Below are 25,739 nucleotides of genomic sequence, written 5' to 3'. Positions count from 1 at the left end.
ACAGCAAGCAGACCCATGCCTATTTAGAAGGAGGAGAGTATCAGCACAAAGCGTAGCCAGAAGTACATGTAGTATCCAAAGCACAGAGAGAGACACTGGAGCCATACAACTAAAGGAATGTGTGAAGAGAGCCAGGAGACAACAGCTATTGTTCATATGTAGACATCCATGTTCCAGGATTTGAACTGAATGTCATTAGCCTGTTCTGCAATAGAAGTTAACCGGACTCCAAATTTTGGTATAAGAGCTCATGGATTTGTGTTTTTCTACTATAACACTTTCATACTTTACTGTAAGGCATAGTGTATTCTACCAGGTGATGTAGTTTACACTAGAGAGGTCTTTCCAGTAATGTAATATGTTATTTGTGGTTCTCGTTCTTTACTCAGCAGCCAGAAATCTATTCTAGATAAAGTATCATGGGGTTCTGAATAAAATGTATATTCTTGGTCTAATGGATGTTGAAAACGCCAAATATCAATTAAGTCCCAGTTCTCCAGAAGCTTTTTCATGCTTCCTATCATTTTTACCATACATCGCAACACGAGAAGAGTTATTTCTTTCTGGGTAAAGGGTCAAATTAAAGTCACCCCCAATTATGAGATTCCCCTCTAAATGAAGTTTCAATACATCATTTAATTTATCAAAAAACTTTGTTGGTTGGATTTAAGAGTATATAAATTTAGAAGAGTATATAATCTCCCTCCCATTTTCATCTTTAATAATATAAATCTGCCTTCCTTAACTCTAATAATCTTCTCAATCATAGGGCATGTTGAATTTGCAAGCAATATTGTAACCCCATTAGATTTAGATTTTGTTCTATTAGAGGCAAAATAAATTTGAGAAAAATTTTTATGAGAAAATTATTTTTCACAACGTGGGAGCAGATGAGTTTCTTGAACAAAACCTATTAACATATTGTCACAAACCCGGCACCGGAGTTAGGTTTATGCCAGAGAAGGGACAAAAACCCCTAACTGTTAGGAGAGCAGATCAGTGCAGCAGCCCTCCTATAAGCAGATCCCAGAGCTCTGTCATTGGTAAGGGCGCCCAAGAACAAGAGGCCTGGGAGGAGGGGAAACCAGAGGAGATAATAAGGTTCTCTAAACCTAGAGTAGCTCCTGTTAAAACACACCATAGGAGACAAGCTCCTAGCCAGCCCAGCCCCCCACCTGTTCAAGCTAATTGAAAAACAGCAGAAAGCTCAGAACCAGACTGCCCAACCCCCATTCAGAGTAGGGCGTGGCTCTCTGAATGCTGGCCAAATAGAGCAGAGCAAGCTGAATAAAGTCAGTCTTGATCCAGCTCTGGAAGGAGACTTGTGGCCAGGTGCTTCTAGGTTCCAGGCTGAGAATGAAATTGAAATGAGAGACCTGGATGAGCCCTCTCTGCCAAGTCTGCTTGATGGTGTGCAAACCGAAGAACCTATGGACATTACCTGGGAGCCTGAGGGAATCGCTATGGAAGAAAGCTAAGTTTCTCCTGGTGTGTTTTTTTGTACTGCATTATGTTTTGGGACTTGTGCTAACTTTGTGTGAGTGGTGAGCATTTTCAAAGCTCACTCCTGAAAAACTCTCCTGAATTGTGGAAGGACTGTGAACTGTGTTTCTGAATGTGGGTTTTTTTTGCTCATGATAAAGGAAGTTTTGCTACTGATTGTTGTTAGTGGGAGTTGTGGGGTCTGAATCCACAAAAGATCCTGGGTTGGGATTGTGGGGCCATTCTCTGGCAAGTTTTGAAGTGGATTCAGCAACTCCCCACCCCCGCCAGCTTACCTGAACTGTCCAATCCCAGGCTAACACAGTGTGCTGAAAGAAGCAAATTGACTTACATTAACAATTATTGTTTTCCCTATCAGTGGCTAAGAACCAGTAAAGACTATTAGTGATATACCCTGAAGAAAGGGCTGCTCAGACCTTGGCTGACTTATTAGCCATATCTTCTGAGCTGTGTTTTGGTTTGAACGTGTGATTTTGAATTTGGACTTTAGGAACAGTGGCTACAGTGTTGGTTTCAGCGCTACTGTTAAATAAAGCACTTCTATTTTTGTTGGAAACTCAGCTAACTTGTTTTTTTTATATTAGCTGATATTGTGACCACTAGCAGGGCTTTTCACCTGAGAAAGGCACGCCTGGATTTTATGTCTTGTGCACGGCCTGGTAGCCATTCTGACCAGCTAGTACCGGGAGTGCGACAATATGCAAACATTCAGCTTCTTTAAAGAAAAGTTGACATTTCTTAGGATAATTTAATCCACGAACATTTATTGAAACACAGTTTTGATGTTTAAAAGTCATATTTTTCCTTTAAGTAAAACTACACTCCCATTCTTATCTCACTCATACCATCCTCCTCATTCAAACCCACCCATTCACTCTTGTCATCTGCTGGGCTTCCCTCCCTCAATAACCTTAGCCCACCCTTTCCACAAAAACAGACCCTATCACCCAGTTCCAAAAAGCAGGAGCAGGGTACAACTTCGAATAACATAGCAGAAACAAAGATATCAGAATATCTCCACCTCACCTCTTAATTATCCACCCCCGACTCCCACCTAAATCATTTCTTCAGCATCTCAAGATAACATTTATCAATCTTTTTAATTTGCCCATATCACCCTTAAATCAATTACTATTGCTCCAGATGCTTCTTTAATCACTTGCTTCTGTAATGTCTATGCCATCTTTGATTAGATGTTCTCATAGTCAGAACATGTGTTTGATCCAACTGTTGCTTTTCTCCTTTACCAGGCCAAAGATTGGCCTGTATAAGTATATATTGGGCTTCCAATGCTGATGTTACTTTATGCTGCTTATTTTCTATCATAAAGGAACTCCCAAATGGATAATGCCATTTATACCGAATATTGTTTTGTTGTAAACATCTAGTAACTTCTCGGCAATCTCGACAGCGTCTTAAAGTTGCTGAAGAAATATCCACAAATAGTTCCACTTTTGTATTGTTCCACATAATATTGCCAACTTTTTGTGCTGCTTGTAGAACTCTCTCTTTCTGCAGAAATCGCAAGAAGCATACTATTATATCCCTCGACTTCTCAGCTTTCCGAAGGCCCAAGGCACGTTCAAATTCTATAGTTGGTAAGTTTATATCTGGGTCTTTCACATAAAGACACTTAGGGCCTGATTCTCTAAAAGTGCGTCCCGATTTTAGGCAGCTGTAGGCGTCCTACAGCAGTCTAATCAGCCAATCGGGATGCACGTTTTTTAAAAAAAATGCTCCCCAGGCAGGCCGCCTATATTGAAGTCGAGGCCTGCAAGACACCTAGGCCCTGATTCTGTATAGGACGCCCGGGAGAGGCGTCCTATTCAGAATCAGCCTAAACTAAACCCAGATTCTGTAACCGGCGTCCATGTTACAGACGCGGGTTAGAGAATCGGGTTAGATTAGACACGGTCTGCTACACTTATCGCGGCAAGGGATCTCTCTGCCGCTCTAAGTATAGCGGGCCGCGGCCCCCTGACCAGGAGGGTGCCCAAACCCTCTGCCCGAAGACGCACCCCCCCACTGACACTACCAACCGCCCCCCCCCCCCGACACTACCGACCGCCCCCCCGACATTACCGATCTTCCCCCCCCCCCGACAATATCGATAGCTGGCAGGAGGGTGCCCAATCCCTCCTGCCTGAAGACGCACCCCCCTCCCCGGCGCTAACAACCTCCACTCCACCAAACCTGTTCTTAGATGGGTCTTGCACGTCTTGAGCCGGCAGGCACGCCTCGTCGAAATGAAGCGGGCCCGCCCCTTCCCGGCCCATCCCGCCGAAGCCTAAGGCCTGATTGGCCCAGGCTCTAGAAGCCTGGACCAATTAGGCCTTAGGCATAGCGGGTCCGCCCATCCCCACTTAATCTAAGGCCTGATTGGCCAATCAGACCTTAGACTTAGTGGGGATAATAATAAAGGAAACACTTTTCCCAAAGAAACAAGCTTTTCTTGCTGGTAAATCTCTTTAAATGTAGTCCTGACCATTAAACAAACAGTTCTTTTGTCTCACATTTACAATAGTTCCTCACAAAGAAATGATAACTAAATCTTGACTAATAATCAACTGCTCCAGGCACATACACTAATTTCCTGGGATAATGACTCCTTTATCACAGGCTGTTCTCACCTCTGAGTTCAGTTCTTATCTAGCAGAAAGTTCAGTCCTTCAGCACCTTACCACCAACACAGTCCTGTTGCCGTTCTCCCCAGAAAGCACAGTCAATCGGGGCAGAATCAATCACCATGCTGAAGGGGAATGCCCCAGCTTCTCCTTTTGCACAAACAGCAAATGCAGGCTCCTGATCTGAAACTCAGTCCAAGAGTGGACTCCCAGCTAATACACCAGGTTCAGCTCTTCAGCTCCACCCAATAAATCTCCTCCAAAGCTAAATTTTAGCTCGGAGTCAGAGATAATCAGTTCCCTATATGCACACCAAACTCCACACTCCTTGCTCCTCAGGTCTCTCCTCCCCCGCGGGGGAGATAACACTGTACAACCAGTGACTTTTCAATAAGTTTATTCATGATATACAATAAACAAAATGTTCAGCTTGGTTACAACAAAAGCAGTTTGTGCAACAAGAAAAAAACAAGCAAAACAAGACTCAAACAGTGTCAGAATGCTCCACAACATATGAGTGCCTCAGTATACACAGAACAGAAAAAACCCCTTTAAACAGTCTTTCAGGATTGTTAGTTCTTGTGCTCTCCTGTACAACTTCACTTTCCTGCACTTAAGCTTTACTGGTATCACTCCTTTATCAGCAGGGGTGAGCTTATCTCAGTCCTGGCTTCCAGCAGCCCTTGAGTTTTCCCTTCCTAGGCTAATCAATGCTGAGCAAACAAATAGGTGATTAGAATGACTTCTAGTCTTTTTGTGAAAAAAAACCAACTTCATAAATATACAAGGCATTAAAGCTCACTTGCCTTAGTGTTCCAACACATTCCCATTAATTGCTCTGCTGATTCCAGTTGTTCATATGGCACAGTCTCCATGGCCTGGTCCCACTGGGTCTGGGGTTCTGGCAGTCCCTCACCAGCCTCTACCAATTCCATGGCCTCTGACCTCTCCTGCCCATTTAGAAACTTCAGCCCTAAGCGCTATATGTGCCTCAAATGTCTGGCATTTCTTTCCTTTTCCTCCTTCTCAAGCTGCTCTGCCTTCCAGTGTAAAAAGGCACAGACACACCCCAACCCTCAGGTGTTGCAGGGTCTCTAGATGCCTGTCTCTCCCTCCCCCTCTGTAATTGCAGGGAATAGCTCTAGAGCAGTGGTTCCCAACCCTGTTCTGGAGGACCATCAGGCCACTTGGGTTTTCATATAGCCATAATGAATATGCATGGAGCAGGTTTGCATGCCTGGCAACTCCATTATATGCAGATCTCTCTCGTGCATATGCATTAGGGCTATCCTGAAACCTGATTGGCCTGGTGGTCCTCCAGGACAGGGTTGGGAACCACTGCTCTAGAGTGAAGTGTGCTAGGAAGTGCAGGCTGCTCACCACTCAAACTCCCTCTAAAGGAATCAGCGTGAATATCCTCAAAAATATCTGCATGAGGTTTAAATTGTGCTGTGATTTGCCTCTTTTGATCCAGTGTGTGCACTGCTTTGGGGACATCTCTAGCAAACATAGGTTGCACTTCACAGTACGTCCAGGTACTTGATCGTCTAGACCGCTACTACATCTATACCCCATTCTTGTCCAAAATATCACCCAAGTCAAAAACACCTAGAACAAGACCTTTTGGATATGGGAGGGGCCAACAAAGTGATGGACAAGACACCCAAACATGGCAACAGAGTAGTGGGGCACCCAACAGGGCACTGCTGTGAAATTCACAAAAAGGGTGCCACATAAACATCTCACCACAATTCCCTTATAGGTCATGTTGAGCTCCCCCAATTCTACTATACTCACCTGTCTATAACTGCAATAGCCCTTATGGCTGCTGGTGCCACCTATATGGAAGTACAGTGGTTAGAGTGGCTTATGGGCCTGGATCATCCTCTTTGTGGTTCACTATCCCCCCCACCCCCGACTACTTAAGCCACCTCTGTGCAGCTCTACTAGGCTTTCCTATGCCAGGTGCTAATGTTCTGGAGGCAGGTATGTACGTTTTTATTTTGATCTGTATAGCAGTCTGGGGGATCAGTGATCACTCGGGGAGGGTTTGGGGGTATGTACTTTGTGTCTGCAGTGCTTATCTGGCCACTTTGGATACCTTCTGGGCACTTAGACCTGTTTTTAAATCGCCTAAGTTGCTACGTATAAGTTCCGTCTAGGCAGCCTCATTAAACTTTAGTTATACTTGCAGTACGACTAATTCTAGGTTTTCTTCATTTTAAGTATGCCGAAGAGAAGAGGCCGTAGCACCGCTGGAGCCTCACGGCGCTCGGGTGCCTCTTCCTTCGGCGACATTGGAGAACTACTGCACCGTATGCAAGATACCCCGGCAACGGCAGCGTCGGTATGCTCAGTAGAGGCGCCTCGGAGAGGCGAGACTGAGGCGGCTTCCTGGGAAACAACATTAAGCCCCGACGTGAGGGCACCTCCCCCACCTCCTCGGATTACCAGCTCCCCGCGAGTGGAGGAGCTACCAGAGGACGGTTTGCACCTCCCCTTAGAGGCCAGGAAAAGCACAGAGGGGAGCAGAGAGATGGACTCCCTGTCTTTTCAGGTGAGCCCAGGAGAGGCCGAAGATTCCACAACTTCGGTGGGGAACCGAGCCCAGGAAAGGGACAACCAGGACCTGCTCTCAGCTGGTGAGAAAATCAAAACTATTAAAGATATTTACACTATTGAAAAACCCAGAGAAGTAACCCTAGACTCTATCTGGGATCTTGTGGCTAATCTGGTTACATCTTTAAAACCTCAGCTGGCATTGCTAGAAGATAAATTGGAAAATCAGGATACTGATATTAAGAATTTGAAGGTTGAAATGAAGGACTCAAAGAACTCTATTGAGAATATTCAGCAAGAATTAAAAGTTTCTAAACAACTCAGTGAAACATTAGTAAGAGACAATTCAAATTTACGTAGAAAATTGGAATTCTTAGAAAACTCTTCACAAAATAATAACTTGCGATTGATTAACTTCCCTAGGATTGCGGCAGTGCCGCCTAGGGATATGTTAAAACGTTATATAACAGAGATTTGGGAAATTTCAGAAGATATGATTCCACCATTTACCCACGTTTACTACTTGCCATCAAAAATTAAGGAACAGCAATTGCAACGGCAGGATGATATTCAACCGCTTAATGTATCAGCAATGCTGGAACTTTCTGATCGAGAGTCTGCTGTGGCGGCTACATTACTTGTTACGGTAGCCCTTGCACCAGATAAAAACTGGTTGCTTCGGCTCTTCTTCAAGAATAAACAGAAAGACTTTCTTGGTCACAAAGTATTAATGTTTCCAGATTTGGGACGGGATACACAGAAAAGGAGACGAGAATTTCTTATGTTAAAGCCAGGGGTTATCTCTCTTGGAGGGTCATTTTTTCTTCGTCATCCATGTAAATGTATAATACATTATCGTATGACAAAATATGTTTTCTTTGAACCTCCCCAGCTGACAGCTTTCTTGGCTGGAGCTCGAATGGACGAAGGGAAAGTTTTGAGTGCAGTTTGAATATTAAGGGATATCTCCTTTCAGTAGAGGGATCTTATTTTCCTTATGTTCTATATTATTTTGGTTTATACTCGCTAATTCAATCTTGGACCCAGATTGAGGACTTGAGCTGAAGTTAAGCTATGAGTTTTATGTTTCTTATATAATTTTGTATTGTAATAGTGCGCTAGGTGTTCCTAGTCGCGTCTTTAGTTTGCTTGCTTTCTTCAACTTTCTGTACAAGTGGATACTTGAATGTAAAATTTGAAATTTGATAAATAAAATATTTAAAAAAAAAATAAAAAATTATGAGCCCCTTAGGCTAGAGGTGGTATATAAATACTTAAATAAATAAATATTTTTTCAGAAAAGCTTTTGTTTTTTTGGAGTCGACTGAGTAGAATTGCAGGTACATATACAGGTATTTTATTACTTTATTTTAGTTTTATTGTATGATTGTTTACTTGTTTGATTGCATTACTTTACTTTTAATTTTTGGCATTCCTTTCTGTGTGATTTTAAATTGTAAGCTGCTATGCGTGATATCAAATGAACAATAAACAAACATATACAGTACTGCTAATGGAATAGATGTTTCCACCAAAATAGCTACTCCATGCAGATGTCATCCATTCAACGTAAAATCTTTTGCTTCACAAAGCCAACTTCTGTTTTTAACATCAAAAGTCATTTTTACAGCTCTTCTCTAAAGTTCAGATCTTCTATGGCAGCATCATACTCTCTGTCTGTTGGGCCGCCATGCAGCTCTTGGTCCCCATGGTACCCATTGCTGCCACCTTTGTCACTACCTTTAGCTGCTACTTTCCTCCTGAGAACTTTTTGAGATCAATTGGTTTACATTTATTAATCATACCCGTGGACACATTGTAATCTTACTAGGGAACAGTCGTGTAGTGAGGGATGGTGGCATCCCAGTGATCCTCCCCCACCACAGGAGAGCAACATCTTCAACTTGCTGCCCACACTGTCCTCAGCTCTCCCTCTGAGAACACTGGTGTCAGGTCAAAACCGCGGAAGACAAAGGCGCGCGTGGACAACTGAGCGCAGCGCGGAGGCGCACACCGAAGAAAATAACAGTTTTTAGGGGCTCCGACGTGGGGTGTGGGGGGGAACCCCCTCACTTTTACTTTTTACAGATCGCGCCGCGTTGTGGGGGTGTTGTGGGGGGTTTGGGGGTTGTAACCCCCCACATTTTACTGAAAACTTCACTTTTCCCTAAAAACAGGGAAGAAGTTAAGTTTACAGTATAATGAGGGGGGTTACAACTCCCCAAATCACTCACAACGCCGCCACGATCTGTATTAAGTAAAGTGGAGGGGGGGCTCCCTAACATAACCCCCCGTCGGAACCCCTAAAAACTGTCATTTTCTTTGGCGCGCGCCTCCATCTTGCGCTCAGTTGTTGGCGCGCGCCTTTGTCTTCCGCGGTTTTGTCTATGAACCGAGAACACTTCCTGGTCCTGTGACCCAAAAGTGACTTCAGGAAAGCCAAGGCTGCCAGGATAAAGATTCTGTTCATGCCAGTGAAAAGTTTGAGGTACAGGGGCACAGAATAGGAGAGGTACCAGTACCCTGACCAAGAAGATACCCAGGAAGGTCTTCCCCCACCCCCTTACTATACCACTGCTGGGGAATAGTGCTGGTCTTTGGTCTCCTGATTTCCCAGAGCATCTTAACTATACCACCTTGTCACTACATGATGCCATTTTTAATTGGTATCTATTGTGTTTTTTTAATATTGTAAATGTTTTTGTGATCCACTGAAAACATAATGGATTTGCAAAATATAAGCAGTGTAAAAAATAAATAACATAGTAAATGTGGTTTTGACTTAAGTAACTTGGTTTCAAAAATGAAAAGCTGCAGAATTCTCTTTGATTATAATATCCTAATGTGTTTTATTTCAGAACATCCTGATGATACCACTATCTCCAACACCACCACCACGACTACAACTACAACAACAACCACAACCATCACAACCACCACAACCACAACTCCCACCATCACGACCCTCCCCACCATTCCCATCCCCACAACCACCCCAACCCTCCCCACCACCCCTTCCCCCGACACCCCCTCTCGCCCCACCACCACCACCCCCATCACCACAACTGCCACCCCCACAACCCTCCCCACAACCCCCTCCACCCTCCCCACCACCCCTACCCCCACCACCCCCTCTCTCCCTACAACCGCAACCCCCATCCCGTCCACGGCCACCCCCACAACCCTCCCTACAACCATCCCCATCCCTATCCCCACAACCACCCCCACCCTCCCCAGCACCCCTTCTCCCACCAGTTCCTCTCTCCCCACCACCGCCACTCCCATCCCTACCACTGACACCCCCACAACCACCCCCACCCTCCCCACAACCCCTTACCCCACCACACCCTCTCTCCCCACCACTGCCACCCCCATCCCCACAACCATCCCCACCCTCCCCACAACCCCTTCCCCTACCACCCCCTCTCTCCCCACCACCACCCCCATCCCCATCCCCACAACCATCCCTATCACCCCCATGGTTGAAGACTGGCCTGAGTCTGGAGACTGGATGAAAGCTGTCTGTACGGAGAAACGTGAAGGGATTACTTGTACGTGTTTGATTCGATCCAGCCCTCCTCCAGAATTATGGTGGCTAATTAATGAGGAAATTGTTAGTGGAAATTTCAGCAATCGTACTCTGCAGGTGTTTTCTGGCATTTATGGATACAGAGCAAACAGTACATTAATTCTTCGAGAGATCAAGGCCAGCACTGATGATATCCATTGCGTAAATGGAAATAAACTGAACAAGCGCACAAAATGTAATGTGCTATATATTTATTAATGTGCTTTGTAGTTATACTCTATCATAAATAGCTTCATATTTAATGTAGAAAATCAAACCGTGCTTCCCTGAAAATAAGCCCTAGCATGATTTTTGGGGTAGGTCTTAATATAACCCCTACCCCAAAATTATGCCCTAGTCCCTGGATTCACCTGCAGCAGCACTTCCCCCGCCCCTCCCCCTGACTCCGTCCCCACCGCGCAGCCGAACCCCCGCTGACCCTCCCATATTTCCATCTCTCCCTCCCATCCAAACCCACCGACCCTTCGACTGCGAGATCGACAAAGAGCAGCATCGGCAGCACTCTAAATAGGCTGCTTCACGGCTTTCTCCTGCTGGGGCATTCCCTCTACCGCATCACTGATGATGTCATCAGTAACACAGTGCACATAAGGCCCCGGCGGGAGAAGGCCAGGAAGCAGTCTGTTTAGAGTACTGCTGACGCTGCTCGTTGGAGGGAGGTGTGTAGGTCTCGTGGTCGGCAGGGTTCGGATGGAAGGAAGAAATGGGAGGGTTAGGGGGGTTCAGCTGCACAGCGGGTGTGCGTGGGGCTGCTCAAGTGTTCTGCTACACGGAAGGGAGGGATAGAAGCTGGGCAAATGTTCTGCTGCATGAGGGATGGGAGGAAGTGATAGAAAGATACTGCTCAAGGGTTCTGCTTCATGGTGGGATGGGAGGGAGAGAGTGAGGGATAGAAAGATGCTGCAGAGGGAAGGCACAAGGGGATGGGTAAAAGAGGAGGACAGCTGCTGCACATGTGGGGGATAGAAAGGAAAGAGGAAGAATTGGGGTGGAAGGGAGGAAGGGATAGCTGATCATTGTACGTGATAAAAATAAGGCCTACCCTGAAAATAAGACCTAGTGCATTTTTTGGGCCCAAAATTAATATAAGACACTATCTTATTTTTATGGAGACCAACTGAAAGGCAGTATAGTCAACGAGTTCTGAGAGTGGTATTCTGGCTTTAAAGAATAAAACAGTGTAATAATCCTATGCATAAATATATTATAATGTTGATGCAGGATATCCTCAGTGTGAGGAATTAGCGAGGGGAGGAGAACCTCCAGCACTTAACACACCAAGGCAGAGGCAGCAAGCCCCTACCTGCACACAATCACTGGATAGCTCAAGTGTGCCCAACCAAAACAGTGAAAAATAGTGCAGTGAAGAATTACAAATTCATACAAGCTCCATATGACGCACTCTTTTCCACCCAAAAGTGGGTGAAAATGTCGGTGCATATGGAACGAAGATACAAATTTGGAACCCCCCGTACCTTTTTAAAACTTTCCCCATTGTAGCTTTTTATAACTGATCTATGGATTCCCTGTACCTTTATAAACCACTTTCTTAAACAAACCCTGACCGCCCACCCGCCGTACCTTTTAAAATTCAGCTAATAGCCTGGTGGTCCAGTGGTGTGTCGGCTGTCAGTAGCGAGCTCTCTGCACTCCAGCCTGGGCCGCGCTGCTTTCTGAATGGCTGCCCAGTTAATGTGAGTCCCAAGAGAACTGATGGCAGGCATTCAGAAAACAGCGCGGCCCAGGCAGGAGTGCAGAGAGCTCACATCTGACGGCCAACACTGCGAAGACTCCATGGATGGTGGCTTGATTCTGGCTGTGCTTCGCTTCTCACTATAAGTGCTACAAGCGCGCCAAAACCGCTCACATCTTCTATACATCCTCACCCTCAGGGCCCATTCTTGGTACTGCCGGGAGAGGGAAGATCTTCGTCGCCACAACTACTTGAACCAACAGTCCCTCCTCCTCAGGGTCCATGCTAGTTACTGCCAGGAGAGGGTAACCCTTCACCGCCGCAGCTGACTGACAGGAAAAGAAGTCAGTAAATACAGCCAAAGTACTGTGAAAACAAGCGGCTCTGGAGGCTAACAAATCTCTCATGCTGCACTCTTCTCCAATGGCCCTTTCCCCTCAGGGCCCATGCTAGGTACTATCGGGGGAGGGCAGCCCTTCAATGCCGCAGCTGATTGAGAGAAGGATGTCGGCAACTGCGACCAATGTTAAACGGCTCCAGGGGCTAACAAGACACCTCCCTTACTGGTTTGTCTGAAGCCAGTGTATGGACAAATACATAAGAACATAAGAATATAAGCAATGCCTCCGCTGGGTCAGACCTGAGGTCCATTGTGCCCAGCAGTCCGCTCACGCGGCGGCCCAACAGGTCCAGGGCCTGTGCAGTAATCCTCTATCTATACCCCTCTATCCCTTTTTCCAGCAGGAAATTGTCCAATCCTTTCTTCAACCCCAGTATCGTACTCTGCCTTATTACGCCCTCTGGAAGTGCATTCCAGGTGTCCACCACATGTTGGGTAAAGAAAAACTTCCTAGCATTCATTTTGAATATGTCCCCTTTCAATTTTTCCGAATGCCCTTTTGTTCTCTTATTTTTCAAAATTTTGAAGAATCTGTCCCTCTCTACTCTCTCTATGTCCTTCATGATCTTGTAAGTCTCTATCATATCCCCTCTAAGTCTCCTCCAGGGAAAAGAGACCCAGTTTTTCCAATCTCTCAGCATATGAAAGGTTTTCCATACCTTTTATCAGACATGTCACTCTTCTCTAAACCCTCTTGAGTAATGCCAAGATGCGGACGCACCATCGCCCAGTACAACGGCAGGATAACTTCTTTTGTTCTGGTAGTAGTACCCTTCTTGATTATACCTAGCATTCTATTCGCTGTCTTAGTGGCCGCTGCGCACTATGTCGTCAGCTTCATTGTCATGTCCACCATTATCGCCAAGTCCCTTTCTTGGGTACTCTCCTTCAATAACATCCCTCTCATCGTATAGCTGTACCTCAGGTTTCTGCTTCCCACATGTAGTACTTTACATTTCTCAACGTTGAACTTCATCTGCCATCTCGTCGCACATTCCCCTAGTTTGTTCAAGTCCCTTTGCAATTTTTCGCATTCCTCTTTAGTCCGAGCTCCACTAAATAGTTTGGCGTCATCCGCAAATTTTATTATCTCACACTTCGTCCCTGTTTCTAGATCATTTATAAATATATTAAATAGCAGCGGCCCAAGCACCGAGCCCTGCGGGACACCATTCGTGACCCTCCTCCAGTCAGAGTAGTGGCCCTTCACTCCTACCCTCTGATTCCTACCCGCCAACCAGTTTCTGATCCATCTATGTACGTCTCCTTCCACCCCATGGTTCTTCAGTTTCCGAAGTAGTGTTCATGGGGTACCTTGTCAAAGGCTTTTTTGGAAATCTAGCTATATGATGTCTATGGGGTCTCCCCTGTCCATCCGTTTGTTAATTCGTTCGAAGAAGTGCAATAAGTTCGTTAGGCACGATCTCCCCTTGCAAAAACCATGTTGGCTGGTTATCAGAAATTTGTTTCTTTCAAAATGTTCATCAATATTGTCTTTTATCAGTGCTTCCACCATTTTCCCCGGAATGGAGGTCAGACTCACCGGTCTGTAGTTTCCCGGGTCACCTCTTGATCCCTTTTTAAAGGATCACGCCTGTTTTCAGGGATAGATTGCAAATTTGCTGCAGTAGTTCTGTTATCTCCTCCTTTATTTCCTTCAGAACCCTAGGATGGATTCCGTCCGGACCTGGGGATTTGTCAGTTTTTAATTTTTCTAGCTGCCTGCGTACGTCTTCAAGGCTCACTTTCATGAATGTTAATTTTTCTGCTTGATTTCCATTGAAGATTTGCTCGGGTTCCGGTATGTTGGATGTGTCTTCATTTGTAAATACAGATGAAAAAACACATTAAGTCTTTCTGCTACTTCTTTCTCCTCCTTCACCACTCCCTTCCTGTCTCTGTCATCCAGCGGTCCCACCTCCTCCCTAGCCGACTGCTTCCCTTTAACATATCTAAAGAACGGTTTGAAATTTCGAGCTTCCCTGGCTAGCCTCTCTTCATACTCTCTTTTGGCTTTTCGAAACACACGGTGACATTGTTTCGACTCTTTTTGCACCCCTTTCTGAATCTGGGGATATACAGATTTTGCGCCTCGCTCACCGTGTCCTTGAAAAAAGACCAGGCATGTTCTTTGCCATTTCTTGGAAGTGTTCCTAAGTTTCTTCCTTACCATTTCACTCATTTCTTCGTAGTTTCCTTTCCTGAAGTTGAAAGTTGTCACTATGGTTCTCTTTCCTTTCGGTATTCCTACTTCAACCTTGAACTTGATCATATTATGATCGCTGTTTCCCAACGGTCCCACTACTTCCACTTCCTTTGCAGGTCCCCTTAACCCATTTAGGATTAGATCCAGAATGGCATTTCCTCTCGTTGGTTCTCTAACAAGCTGCTCCATGAAGCAATCTTATGTATGCTCTTGTGGGAATCTTGTGTAGCAATCTTGTGTAACAATCTTGTGGGAATTCTATCTCCCTAGTGCATTTTGAGCTTCCAAGACTCCAGTTTATCCCGGGATAGTTGAAGTCTCCCATAATAACTGTGTTACCGCTTTTGCATTCTTGCTTCATCTCGGCTTCCATTTCTTCATCGATATCCCCAGTTTGCCCGGGTGGACGATAGTATAGGCCCATCTTTATTTCAGGCCCTTTCCTTCCCGGTATTTTAACCCATAGCGATTCCAGCTTGTTGGTCGTCTCTGCTGTGTCCACTCTTGTCGATTGTATGCTTTCTTTTATGTATAGGGCTATTCCACCTCCTTTCTGTCCTGGCGATAGCGCTTGTACCCCGGCAGTGCTGTATCCCATTTATCTTCATTCCATCATGTTTCAGAGACTCCTGCTTCTGCAAGGTACTGTAAAGGAGGCCTCCTGCAGGCACTGTGAATGCCTTGCAGTCCTCAATCTTGACACATCTTCTGGGATTCGAAAAAAATTTAAAAAAGGTACGGGGGGGCCCTGCCTGCCCTGTGCCCTATCTGCCTTGTGCCCTGTCCTGGCCTACCAATAGACCACCAAAGGGGGGACAAGGTACAGAGCCTGGCAGGGTGGGGGGACAGGGTGCAGAGCTTGGTAAGGAGTGTGGTTTTGGGTCCAGAGCCTGGCAGGAAGAATTTGTGTAAGAATGTTTTTTTTCTAGTTTTCCACCTCTAAATCTAGGGTGCGTCTTATGGTCAGATGTGTCTTATGGAGCAAAAAATATGGTATATAGGAAGGAGAGGAGTTCTTTTTAATGTGTTGGCATACATTAGAAAATCTTGTCTGGATGAAGTGTGCACAGGGTGTGGGAATAGCAAGCACACACACACTTCATCTACCTTAGCATAGGCTTCAGTCAAAATACTAAAACATGTTCTCTGCTGTGAAAAGGAAATTGGACAGGTACACTGAGAGACAGGAGAGCAGAGATACTCAGGAACTGGGATATTATCTCTCCTCTCTTTTTTTCTTGTAGTCTATGGACAGTTGGACTTGAAAACTTTTATTTTGATCATCTGTGGGAGTATCCTTTTCCTTTCCCTCTCTGCTATGACTGCTTTCTTCTATGGAAAAGGATGCGCAAAAGCAAAGAGAGGTAAGAGACAAAGAGGATTGGGGTGGGAAGGAAGGAAAATATATTATCATGAAGGGGCAGAACTTTGGAGTGAGTCACTGCATCTTACCTCCTTGTGCATAATTTCTTTTTTTTTTAGTTCAATTATGTTTATTGACATTTTAACAATTTAAGGTATACAACAATAGGGTAACAATGACCAATAATCTAAGCCATTAATGTCAGTAAGAATGCAAATTGTCAATCATTACCACAAAAGAAAGTACAGTAGGAAACATCCTACCATAACAAAAATTAATAATAGAACTGGTCAGACGTGTATAATACAAATCAATATTCATCAGTGACATGATATAGCCATTATCAACAGTTGTAGCAGAAAACACAATAATGCAGCAGAAACAGAGCAGCAGAAGCAAAACAGCTTAGATAAAGTTTAAGCCAAGATGCTATCAGAGTCGCAGGGGCCGCAGCAGAGCATGTCTTATGAAGAAGATTCCAAAGACGTGAGTAGTGGCGCCCACATCTTTTCAAATCTAGAGAGGAATCCACGTCGTTCAGCAGCTATCCTTTCATATTTAGCATATAGACACACTGTATGCCACCATTCGTTATGCGATACATTCGTGAAATCTTTCCAATTAGCAAATATGATACGAAGTGCTACCAATAGTAATAGTTGTAATATTGGAATTTTGTCCTGAGATAAGGGCGAGCTTGAAGCAGTCAAGCTAACGAGCAAGAGCGGATAGGACATCTGAATATTGATATCCAATAACGAGCAAATTTGTGCCCATACCGTATGCCAGTAATGTTGTAATAGAGGACATTCGAATATCATGTGTTTTAATGTACCTAAGGATAGCTTACAACAGTGTTCTTCAACCACCGGTCCATTGACCAGTACCGGTCCACAGAAATTTCCTGCTGGTCCACAGGGCCAGCACATGCATCAGGTCCAAAACAGTGTTCTTCAACCACCGGTCCACGGTGCGATCGATGCAGCGTTATCTTCGAGCCAACTCCCTCTTCCTAACTGATTCAGTGCACATAGCTGCAGGCAGTGGCTCCTACGGGCGTCCTACGCCTGAACCGGAAGCCTTCTCTTTGACGTTGCAACGCCAGAGGGAAGGCTTCCAGATGAGGCACGGGATGTGCAAGGTGCAATTAGTACTATTATGGGGGTGGAGTCTGGGGTGGAGATTGGGTAGAGATGGGTGAGGTCTGGCCCACGACTTAGCCCCGTGTTCTTCAACTGCCGGTCCACGGACCGATGCCGGTCCACAGAATAATTCTTTTATTTCTGCCGGTCCATAGGTGTAAAAAGGTTGAAAAACACTGGCTTACAAGGCCAACAGAGATCACTAGATCGGTCTTTCTGTATCTTCGATAATTTACTAGGTGTCCAATAAGCCCTATATACCAAAAAGAAAAAGGACTGATAAAGTACTGCCGAACTAGTTAGCTTATACAACTGGTCCACATTTCACTCCAGTCTGCTTCTTCTATGGTAATATTAAAGTCTAACTGCCATTTAATTTGAGTAGTATGTAGGGGAGGTTGTTTAAATGATTGAAGGGGTTTATACCAATTTGAGGCTTCTTTCTTTTTATAGGCATACGTCCGACTGAAACCCAGAAGATCAGGTTCCTCCCAGACACCTTTTTTATTATTTATAAGGTCACGGAATGCATGTTTGAGTTGCAACCATTGGAAAAAAGCTGAAGGCGGCAATTGATGTCGGGAGCTAAGGATATCATATGGTATCCAATTGCTGCAATCATATAGGTCGGCCAATTTCCAAATACCCGAGGCCTTCCATTTTTTCCAATTAACGGTATTATGTTGAATTGGAATATGCAAGGAGTTATTCCAGTTATTAGTGAGGAATTTATCCGTTTCTTGAAGAGCAGTTATAGAAGCCTCCAAAATATAATCTTTTTTAGGTAAAAAACCAGAGGACGATACAAAGGGTAATAAATCAAGAGACATCCATCTATACAGTTCCGCATCTAATTTAAGCCAAGTACAATCAGAAGTATTACAGGTACTATGTAGGAGCCACTTAGAGGATTGGCGCAGTAAGAAGGCATAGTGATAGTCTAAAAAAATTCAGAAAATTAGTACCCCCCCTCACTTCTAGATAGCTTCAATCTATGTAACGCTATTCTAGGAACCTTATTATTCCAAAGAAATTTGGTCAAAAGTTGGTCTACTCTTTTATAAAATGAAGAAGGCAACAAAACAGGTAACATGCTCAGGGGATATAAGATCTTCGGAGCAATCACCATTTTGATAGACTCCATTCTCCCCCACCAGGACAAATTAAGTGGATTCCATCGAGCAGTAAGTGTAGAGATCATCTGGATTATATCCTCCACTGCAAATTTTATCATGTCTTCAATTGTTGGTCCAAAATGTACACCAAGATATTTTATTTTCCCATGGGATCACTGAAAACTATAATCCTCGAGTGAGTGTCTAAGGACATGGTGACTGAGAGGCATCAATTCTGTTTTGGACATATTAAGTTTGTAACCAAAATACTTAGAATAAGAGTTAATGAGGTCCAATAAAGATGGTAACGAAGGAGGATCAGTATAAATCAATACATCGTCAGCGTATGCAGATAATTTCATTTCCAAAGATCCGCTCCTAATATCAGCAATGGTAGAAGTTTGTCTATATAGAGGAGTAAGGGCTCTAGCGCTAAATTAAATAATAAGGGGGATAGTGGGCATCCCTGTCTCGTTCCTCTAGTAGGGTGGAAAATGTTAGACGTTAAACCATTTAATCTAATTGAAGTGGTGGGTTTAGTATATAATATTTTAACCATGGAGATGAAGTGCTCCGTAAAACCAAACCAGGCCATTACGTTAAACAGAAAGTGCCATTCGACTCTATCAAACGCCTTCTCAGTGTCTAAAGCCAAAGCCAGGTATGGATGAGACGAGTGCTAAGCAATTTGAATAAGAGATGTAAACAATCTAGTGTTGTCACTCGTTAATCTTCCAGCCATAAAACCATTTTGTTCCTCACCAATCAACTTGGGAAGTACTTTTTGAATTCTATTCGCTAATATTTTCGCATAAATTTTTGCGTCCACATTAATAAGAGAGAGGGGTCTGTAGTTTTGAATTTTGAGCTTATCCTTTCCCAGTTTAGGTAGAACGATGATAGATGCTTCTGTAAACGTTCCCATAACTTCGCCCGTTAAGTTAAATTAATTGTATAGTTGAAGCAAGTGGGGTGTCAAAATGTCTTTAAAGGTGTCATAAAAATTCAACCGTATATCCATCAGGTCCCAGGGATTTTTTCTTTGCCATCTCATGTATGGTCGATACAATATCTTCAAGAGTAATATCTTCTTCTAAGAGCAGATTATCCTCTAAAGTTAATTGGGGTCTTTTATTTGCGGGCTTTAGAAATTCCGCAGAGTCTTGATGCACTAGTTCTGTAGTATATAAAGATTCGTAAAAAAATTTAAATTGATGTATAATTTCCATTGGTTCAGTATGTGTGGTTCCAGCCTCATCTAATATAGCATAAATATGAGATTTTTCCTCTCTAATTTTCAGATACTTAGCCAAAAGATGGCCACTCCTATTATTAGTGCTATGATAGGATGCAGATTGCATAAATAATGTATTACCTGCTTGAGTGCTTAAGTGTAGATTATATTTCAATCGCCGTTCACGCAGCTCAGTCAGAATATGCATATGATCGGGAGTTAATTGGTGTGATATCTCCAATCGTTTGATGTTTTCTTCCATATCTATAAGAATTTTTTTATTTTGTTTATTTCTTCCAGCTTGATATGCCATTATGCAACCTCTAATATAGGCCTTACATGCATCCCATAGTACAGCCCTATTGGTACATTCAGGGGAATTCAATGCAAAATATTCTTGTAAGGCAGCCCTTATGGTAAGGACAAACTGAGGATCATCTAGTAATGTATTATTAAATCTCCAGGAATGTGGTATAGTTCTCATCATAATATTGTCTAGATGGAGTTCTATGGCTGCATGATCAGAAACTGAAATCTCGTTGATCACTGCAGTTAATATATTGTTTGATAGTCTTTTACTGAGGAAAAAATAATCTAGGCGAGAATATGAATTATGAGGTGGTGAATAAAGGAAAATTGAGAATCTGTATGATGTAAAAATCTCCAGGTATCAATCAAGTCTAATTGGGAGAGCATATTGTGTAAACTATGCCACGCCCGCGTTATCTTGTATGATAGCGAAGATTTCCTGTCAAGGGAAGGTTCGAGAGCCAAATTAAAATCTCCTGCCACAATATAGGTCTGAGAGTGTTCAGCAAGCGCTATCGATGTAAGGTTATCAAATAATAATGGGTCATCGATATTAGGCGCATAAACATTGAATATGGAAATAGTAGTGTCAGTCAATCGAAGCGTTATCATGTTCCAATGTCCCTCTGTATCATATTTATGATCAATAATTTTCAGATCTGGATTAGTTCTAAGTAGAATAGCAGTACCATTTTTCTTTTTGGCAGCCGGAGAGTAAAAAACTTCACTGGTCCAATTAGTTTTCAGCTTAAGGCTTTCTATAGTCGTGAGATATGTTTCCTGAAATAGAATAACATCCGGAGATTTACGGGATACATAAGTAACAATTTTTTTCCTTTTGATTGGATTATTGAAACCCTTCACATTTAAAGAGATTAATTTCAATGATATGAAGTTAGATAGACATGTTATTTAATCTGCTACGGCCCCTGCTACTCTCCCCAATGCCTCTGCTCATATATTGTAAGTCATAAGAATAAAACACGTCTGTACCAACATACCATATCTTGTCCTCCAGAACTAAATGGACATAGATATGGTAAAAAAAAAACTCTGTGAGAAGCGAGCAAGTAAGAAACAGCATATCTGCCTTACAGCTGTATATATCTAATCGGTAACATCATAATCACCAACCGAATGCAGGACAAAAAAGTTACAGTGAGCACACACATATCTAAAACAGGCAATACATATGGTGCCATGTAACAATTACAATAAGGATAATATCAGCATATAAGAAGGTAAATCATAAACATCACTTGACAATATAAACCTAATCATCAATATTCACTGGTGTACAGAAAGAGGGGAGTATTATGTGGAGACTTCTAGTTGTATTCAGTAACATAAGAAAGAGTGAGTGAGCTAAAAATAATCATCATTGGGAACCTCATAACTTACCAAGGTAAGTATTAATGAGTTTAAGCATATATGACATCAAGCAAGAGGTTCCAAGAAAGCATACAGTATACAGTGAAATCAATGCAGTAATATGGCTGTGTGACAACAGGGGTTCTGTTGTACCTTAAAGGAGTTAGCCAAAGCTAAAGACATCAATCTATTTTAAGTAACAAGTATAAAGTATCTAGTACAAAATAGCTAGAATGAACGTAAGACATCAATCCATTTTAAACAGTCATAACAGCCAGCTAACCATTGAGCATGAGGAAAAGGCAATGCCATATTAGGTGAAGTGATGGAATATAAAATAGATAGAATAAACTTAAGACATCAATCTATTTTAAACAGGTATAATAGACAGTTAATCTTTGCACTGGAGGAGAAGGCAATGGAATGTCAGGTAAACTGATGCAATATAAAATAGATAGAATAAGCTTAAGACATCAATCTATTTTAAGCAACCAGTAGTAAAAATTAAGTGCAAAATATATAAAATAAACTTAAGACATCAATCTATTTTAAACAGGTATAACATCCAGTTAACCATTGCACAGGGGGAGAAGGCAATACCATATTAGGTGAAGTGATGGAATATAAAATAGATAGAATAAACTTAAGACATCAATCCATTTTAAGTAACAAGTATAAAGTATCTAGTACAAAATAGCTAGAATGAACGTAAGACATCAATCCATTTTAAACAGTCATAACAGCCAGCTAACCATTGCACATGAGAAAAAGGCAATGCCATATTAGGTGAAGTGATGGAATATAAAATAGATAGAATAAACTTAAGACATCAATCAATTTTAAACAGATATAATAGACAGTTAACCATTGCACTGGAGGAGAAGGCAATGGAATATCAAGTAAACTGATGCAATATAAAATAGATAGCATAAGCTTAAGACATCAATCTATTGTAAACAGGTATATCAGCCAGTTAACCATTGTACAGGGGGAAAAGTCAATACCATATTAGGTGAAATGATGGAATATAAAATAGATAGAATAAACTTAAGACATCAATCTATTTTAAACAAGTATAATAGACAGTTAACCATTGCACTGGAGGAGAAGGCAAAGCAATATTAGGTGAACTGATGGAATATAAAATAGATAGAATAAGCTTAAGACATTGATCTACGTTAAGCAGCAAGTATTAAGCTCCAGTGCAAAATAAATAGAATAACTTTAAGATAACAACCTATTTTAAGGATGGATAACGGTCAGGGAACCATTGCACATAAGGAAAAGGTAGTGGAGTGTCAGGTAAAGTGATACAATATAAAATAGAAAGGATAAGCTTAAGACATCAATCTATTTTAAGCAACCAGTAGCAAATATTAAGTGAACAATAGATAGAATAAACTTAAGACATCAATCTATGTTAAGCAACAAATATTAAGCTTCTAGTGCAGAATAGGTAAAATAGTTTTAAGACTATCAATCTATTTTAAGCAGGGATAGTAGTCAGTTAAACATTGGGTAGGAGGATAAGGCAATGCAATATCAGGTGATCTGATGAAATATAAGATAGATAGAATAAGCTTAAGACATCAATCCATTTTAAGATACAAGTAGCAAGTATTTAGTACAACATAGATAGAATAAATTTAAGACCTCAATCTATTTTAAACAGATATAACAGCCAGTTAACCATTGTACAGGAGGAGAAGGCAATGGAAAATGAGATGAGCAGATGGAATATAACGTAGATATAATAAACTTAAGACATCCATCTATATAAAGCAACGAGTATGAAGCTTCTAATGTAAAATAGATAGAATAAACTTAAGACATCCATCTATCTTAAACAGAAATAGCCATTTAACCAGTGCAATAGAGGAAAAGACAAAGCAGGATCAGGTGAGCTGATGGAATATAAAATAGATAAAACAAACTTAAGACATCAATCTATTTTAAGCTGTTATATCACCCATGAAGATATTGCAAAGGGGAGATAAGTAACTAAAGAAAAACAGGAATAGAATAAAGCAAAATGTCATAAACCGCCCCTATAGGTTATACAATAGATATATCAAACATATAACTTCAATCGATTTTGAAGCAAGTACTTCACCCAATAAAACAGTGTAAAAGAAAATAAGGAGCTAAGGTAAAGCAGTAGATCAATAAAATAATATATCAGGAGATGCCCTGTTGAAGTATAAAATAAACATATGTCCTCAATCTATTCTAAACAGGAACCTCAGCCAGTAATATAGTGGAAAGAGAAGTAAAGAACTTAGGAAATACAGGAAAATAATAAGGCGAGATCATGAGATGTATAATTGATCTATAAAATAAAATATATAAATTAATCATATGACATCAACCTATCTGGCGTAAGTACTTCACCCAGTAATCCAGTGTAAAGTAGGGTATGGAACTAAAAAAAATCAGTAAAACAAGAAGTCAACATACCAGAGGATGTACTGTCGTATTATAAAATAGATAGGAGATACAAATGACAACAATCTATTTGAAGCAGGTATTACACCTAGTAAAACAGGGTAGAGAAAAGTAAGGTATTATGAAAAATCAATAAAATACAAAGGCAAGATATCATGAACTGCACCATCGGTGTACAAAATAGCTAGAATAAGCACATGACGTCAAGCTATTTTAAACAGGCACTTCCTCTAAGAAAACAGTGTGGATGAAAATAAGGTATTAAAGAAAAATCATTAAAATAACAGTACAAGATAGCCTGAGATGCATTGTTGGAATATAAGATAATTAGATTAAACATAGGACAGGGGTCTGCAACCTTTAAGACATAAAGAGCCACTTGGTCCCGTTTTCGAAAAGAAAAAAAAACTTGGAGCCGCAAAACCATTATAAAACAAATCTAACACTGCATATATTGTTTCTTATCTTAATGCTATATACAGGATCACTAAATTGAAAATAAAATCATTTTTCCTACCTTTGCTATTTGGTGATTTCATGAGTCTCTGGTTGCACTTTCTTCTTCTGACTGTGCATCCAATCTTTCTTCCTTTCTTTCAGCCTCCTGTATGTTTCCTCTCCTCCAGACCTCATTCTCTCCCCCCAACTTTTTCTTTCTGTCTCCCTGTTCCCCCTTCTTTCTGTCTCCGTGCCGTCCCCCAAGCCACTCGGTTTGCTGCCACCGCAATCGGGGAACAGCCCCCAAGCCACCGCCGTCCCAAGCTTTCCCTGCAGAAGTGTTGCGCTGACCAGCATTCCGCTCCCTGACGTCAATTCTGACGTAGGAGAGGAAGTTCCGGGCCAACAGGGCATTTCTCCTCATTCCATCCAGCCTGAGCCCCATCTCTCCTTGATCCAGCATTTCCCTTCTGTGTCTGTCAGAATTACCATTCCACCTATTTTCCAGCATCACCCTTCTTTGTGTCCATCTCACCTATATCCCTATCTCACCACTTTTTCAGAATCTTCATTTGTCTCTGTCCTTATCTTTACGCCATGTTCACCATTTGCCTTTTCAATGTCTTTATCTCCCCCCACACACTTTTTCAGCATTACTTCTATGTCTCTATTTCACCTCCTCTTCATGTCCCCTCTGTATCTCTATCCTTATTCAGTAGGTCCTGCTTACCCTTTCTCTTCTTTGTGTCACTATCTCCATTTTCAGCTTTCCCCCCTTTTCCTTTGTTACTGCACCCTGTAGCTAGAATCTTTCCACCCTCCCTCCACTCCGGCCCAGCCCAGTATGAAATATTTCCTTTTGTTTCCCTCCCCTCTCTCTTTCTCTCTCTCTTCTCCTCCCTCACCCACGAGTCCTGCATCTGGCCCTCTCCCTTTTACCTGCACCTGGCAACACCCCCCTGCTCCGCGGCTCTCTAAAGCAACTTGTCAGCAGCAGTGATCAAGACAAGCTGCCGACATCGAGGCCTTCCCTCTACGAGTCCCGCCTTTGTGGAAAAAGGAAGTTGAAACAAGCGGGACTCGCAGAGGGTAGGCCCCGACGTCAGAAGCTTGTGTCGATCGCTGCTGCTGAGTTGCCGAAGAGAGCCGCGGAGCCGGGGATGTGGCCGGAAGCAGGTAGAAGGGAGAGGGATATAGGAAGGCTGTAGATCTCCGGAGCATGACACCGACCCCGGCCAGAATGACTTCTTTTTCAGGCACCTTACAAGTCCAGCGTCGCGGGGGAAATAGCCATGCTGAGCAGTGAGCTCAGCACTACACAGATGAAAGCCTTGCTTGCTGATTGGTCCGGCGGGGCGGGGCCGCCGGACCAATCAGCAAGCAAGGCTTTCATCTGTGTATGTGCTGAGCTCACTGCTCAGCATGGCTATTTCCCGCCGCGACGCCGGACTTGTAACTGCATGCCTGCGTGACACACTACCGGAGCCGCAGCAAGGGTGGAAAAGAGCCGCATGCGGCTCTGGAGCCGCAGGTTGCCGACCCCCGACATAGGACATCAATCCATTCTAAATAGGAAAAGCAGCGAAGTACTAAGTCGAGATATCATGCTATATATTGACGGATTATAAAATAGATAGAATAAACATATGACATCAATCTATTTTAAGCAGCAGTATCGAGCAGAAACAAAAGGTAGCAAGCTAACTTAACTGAATAAGTCACCAAATAATATAGAAAGAAAAAAAATA

At 42.7% G+C, this 25,739-nt stretch overlaps 1 protein-coding gene and 1 long non-coding RNA gene across 3 annotated transcripts; both read left to right on the top strand.

Moving 5' to 3' along the window:
* The first annotated feature begins 1,311 nt into the window (after positions 1 to 1,311).
* Positions 1,312 to 9,656, top strand: LOC117345818. 2 transcript variants are annotated; one of them, XR_004536516.1, is made up of 2 exons: positions 1,312 to 1,488; positions 9,545 to 9,656. XR_004536516.1 is itself a non-coding variant. In XM_033914990.1 (2 exons), the coding sequence occupies exon 2, from the start codon at positions 6,355 to 6,357 to the stop codon at positions 7,636 to 7,638; it is 1,284 nt and encodes a 427-aa protein (XP_033770881.1). In that variant the 5' UTR covers positions 1,312 to 1,488; position 6,354; the 3' UTR covers positions 7,639 to 7,929. The 2 variants fall into 2 exon arrangements, 1 of the variants encoding a protein (XP_033770881.1); XM_033914990.1 differs by lacking the exon at positions 9,545 to 9,656 and adding an exon at positions 6,354 to 7,929.
* A 568-nt stretch (positions 9,657 to 10,224) lies between these two features.
* Positions 10,225 to 20,067, top strand: LOC117368796. Its single transcript, XR_004541026.1, has 3 exons — positions 10,225 to 10,237; positions 15,819 to 15,938; positions 17,533 to 20,067. It is a non-coding gene; the product is annotated as an uncharacterized LOC117368796 (long non-coding RNA).
* The last annotated feature ends 5,672 nt before the right edge of the window (positions 20,068 to 25,739 follow it).

This window comes from Geotrypetes seraphini, chromosome 11, assembly GCF_902459505.1.
Source record: "Geotrypetes seraphini chromosome 11, aGeoSer1.1, whole genome shotgun sequence".
NCBI classification, from domain to species: domain Eukaryota; kingdom Metazoa; phylum Chordata; class Amphibia; order Gymnophiona; family Dermophiidae; genus Geotrypetes; species Geotrypetes seraphini.
Note: the sequence above shows the minus strand (reverse complement) of the source record. Positions and strands in the feature narration are given on the sequence as shown.

What these genes read in the sequence shown, in the direction of transcription:
- LOC117345818 (XM_033914990.1), top strand. Translation starts at nt 6,355, where the DNA reads ATGCCGAAGAGAAGAGGCCGTAGCACCGCTGGAGCCTCACGGCGCTCG.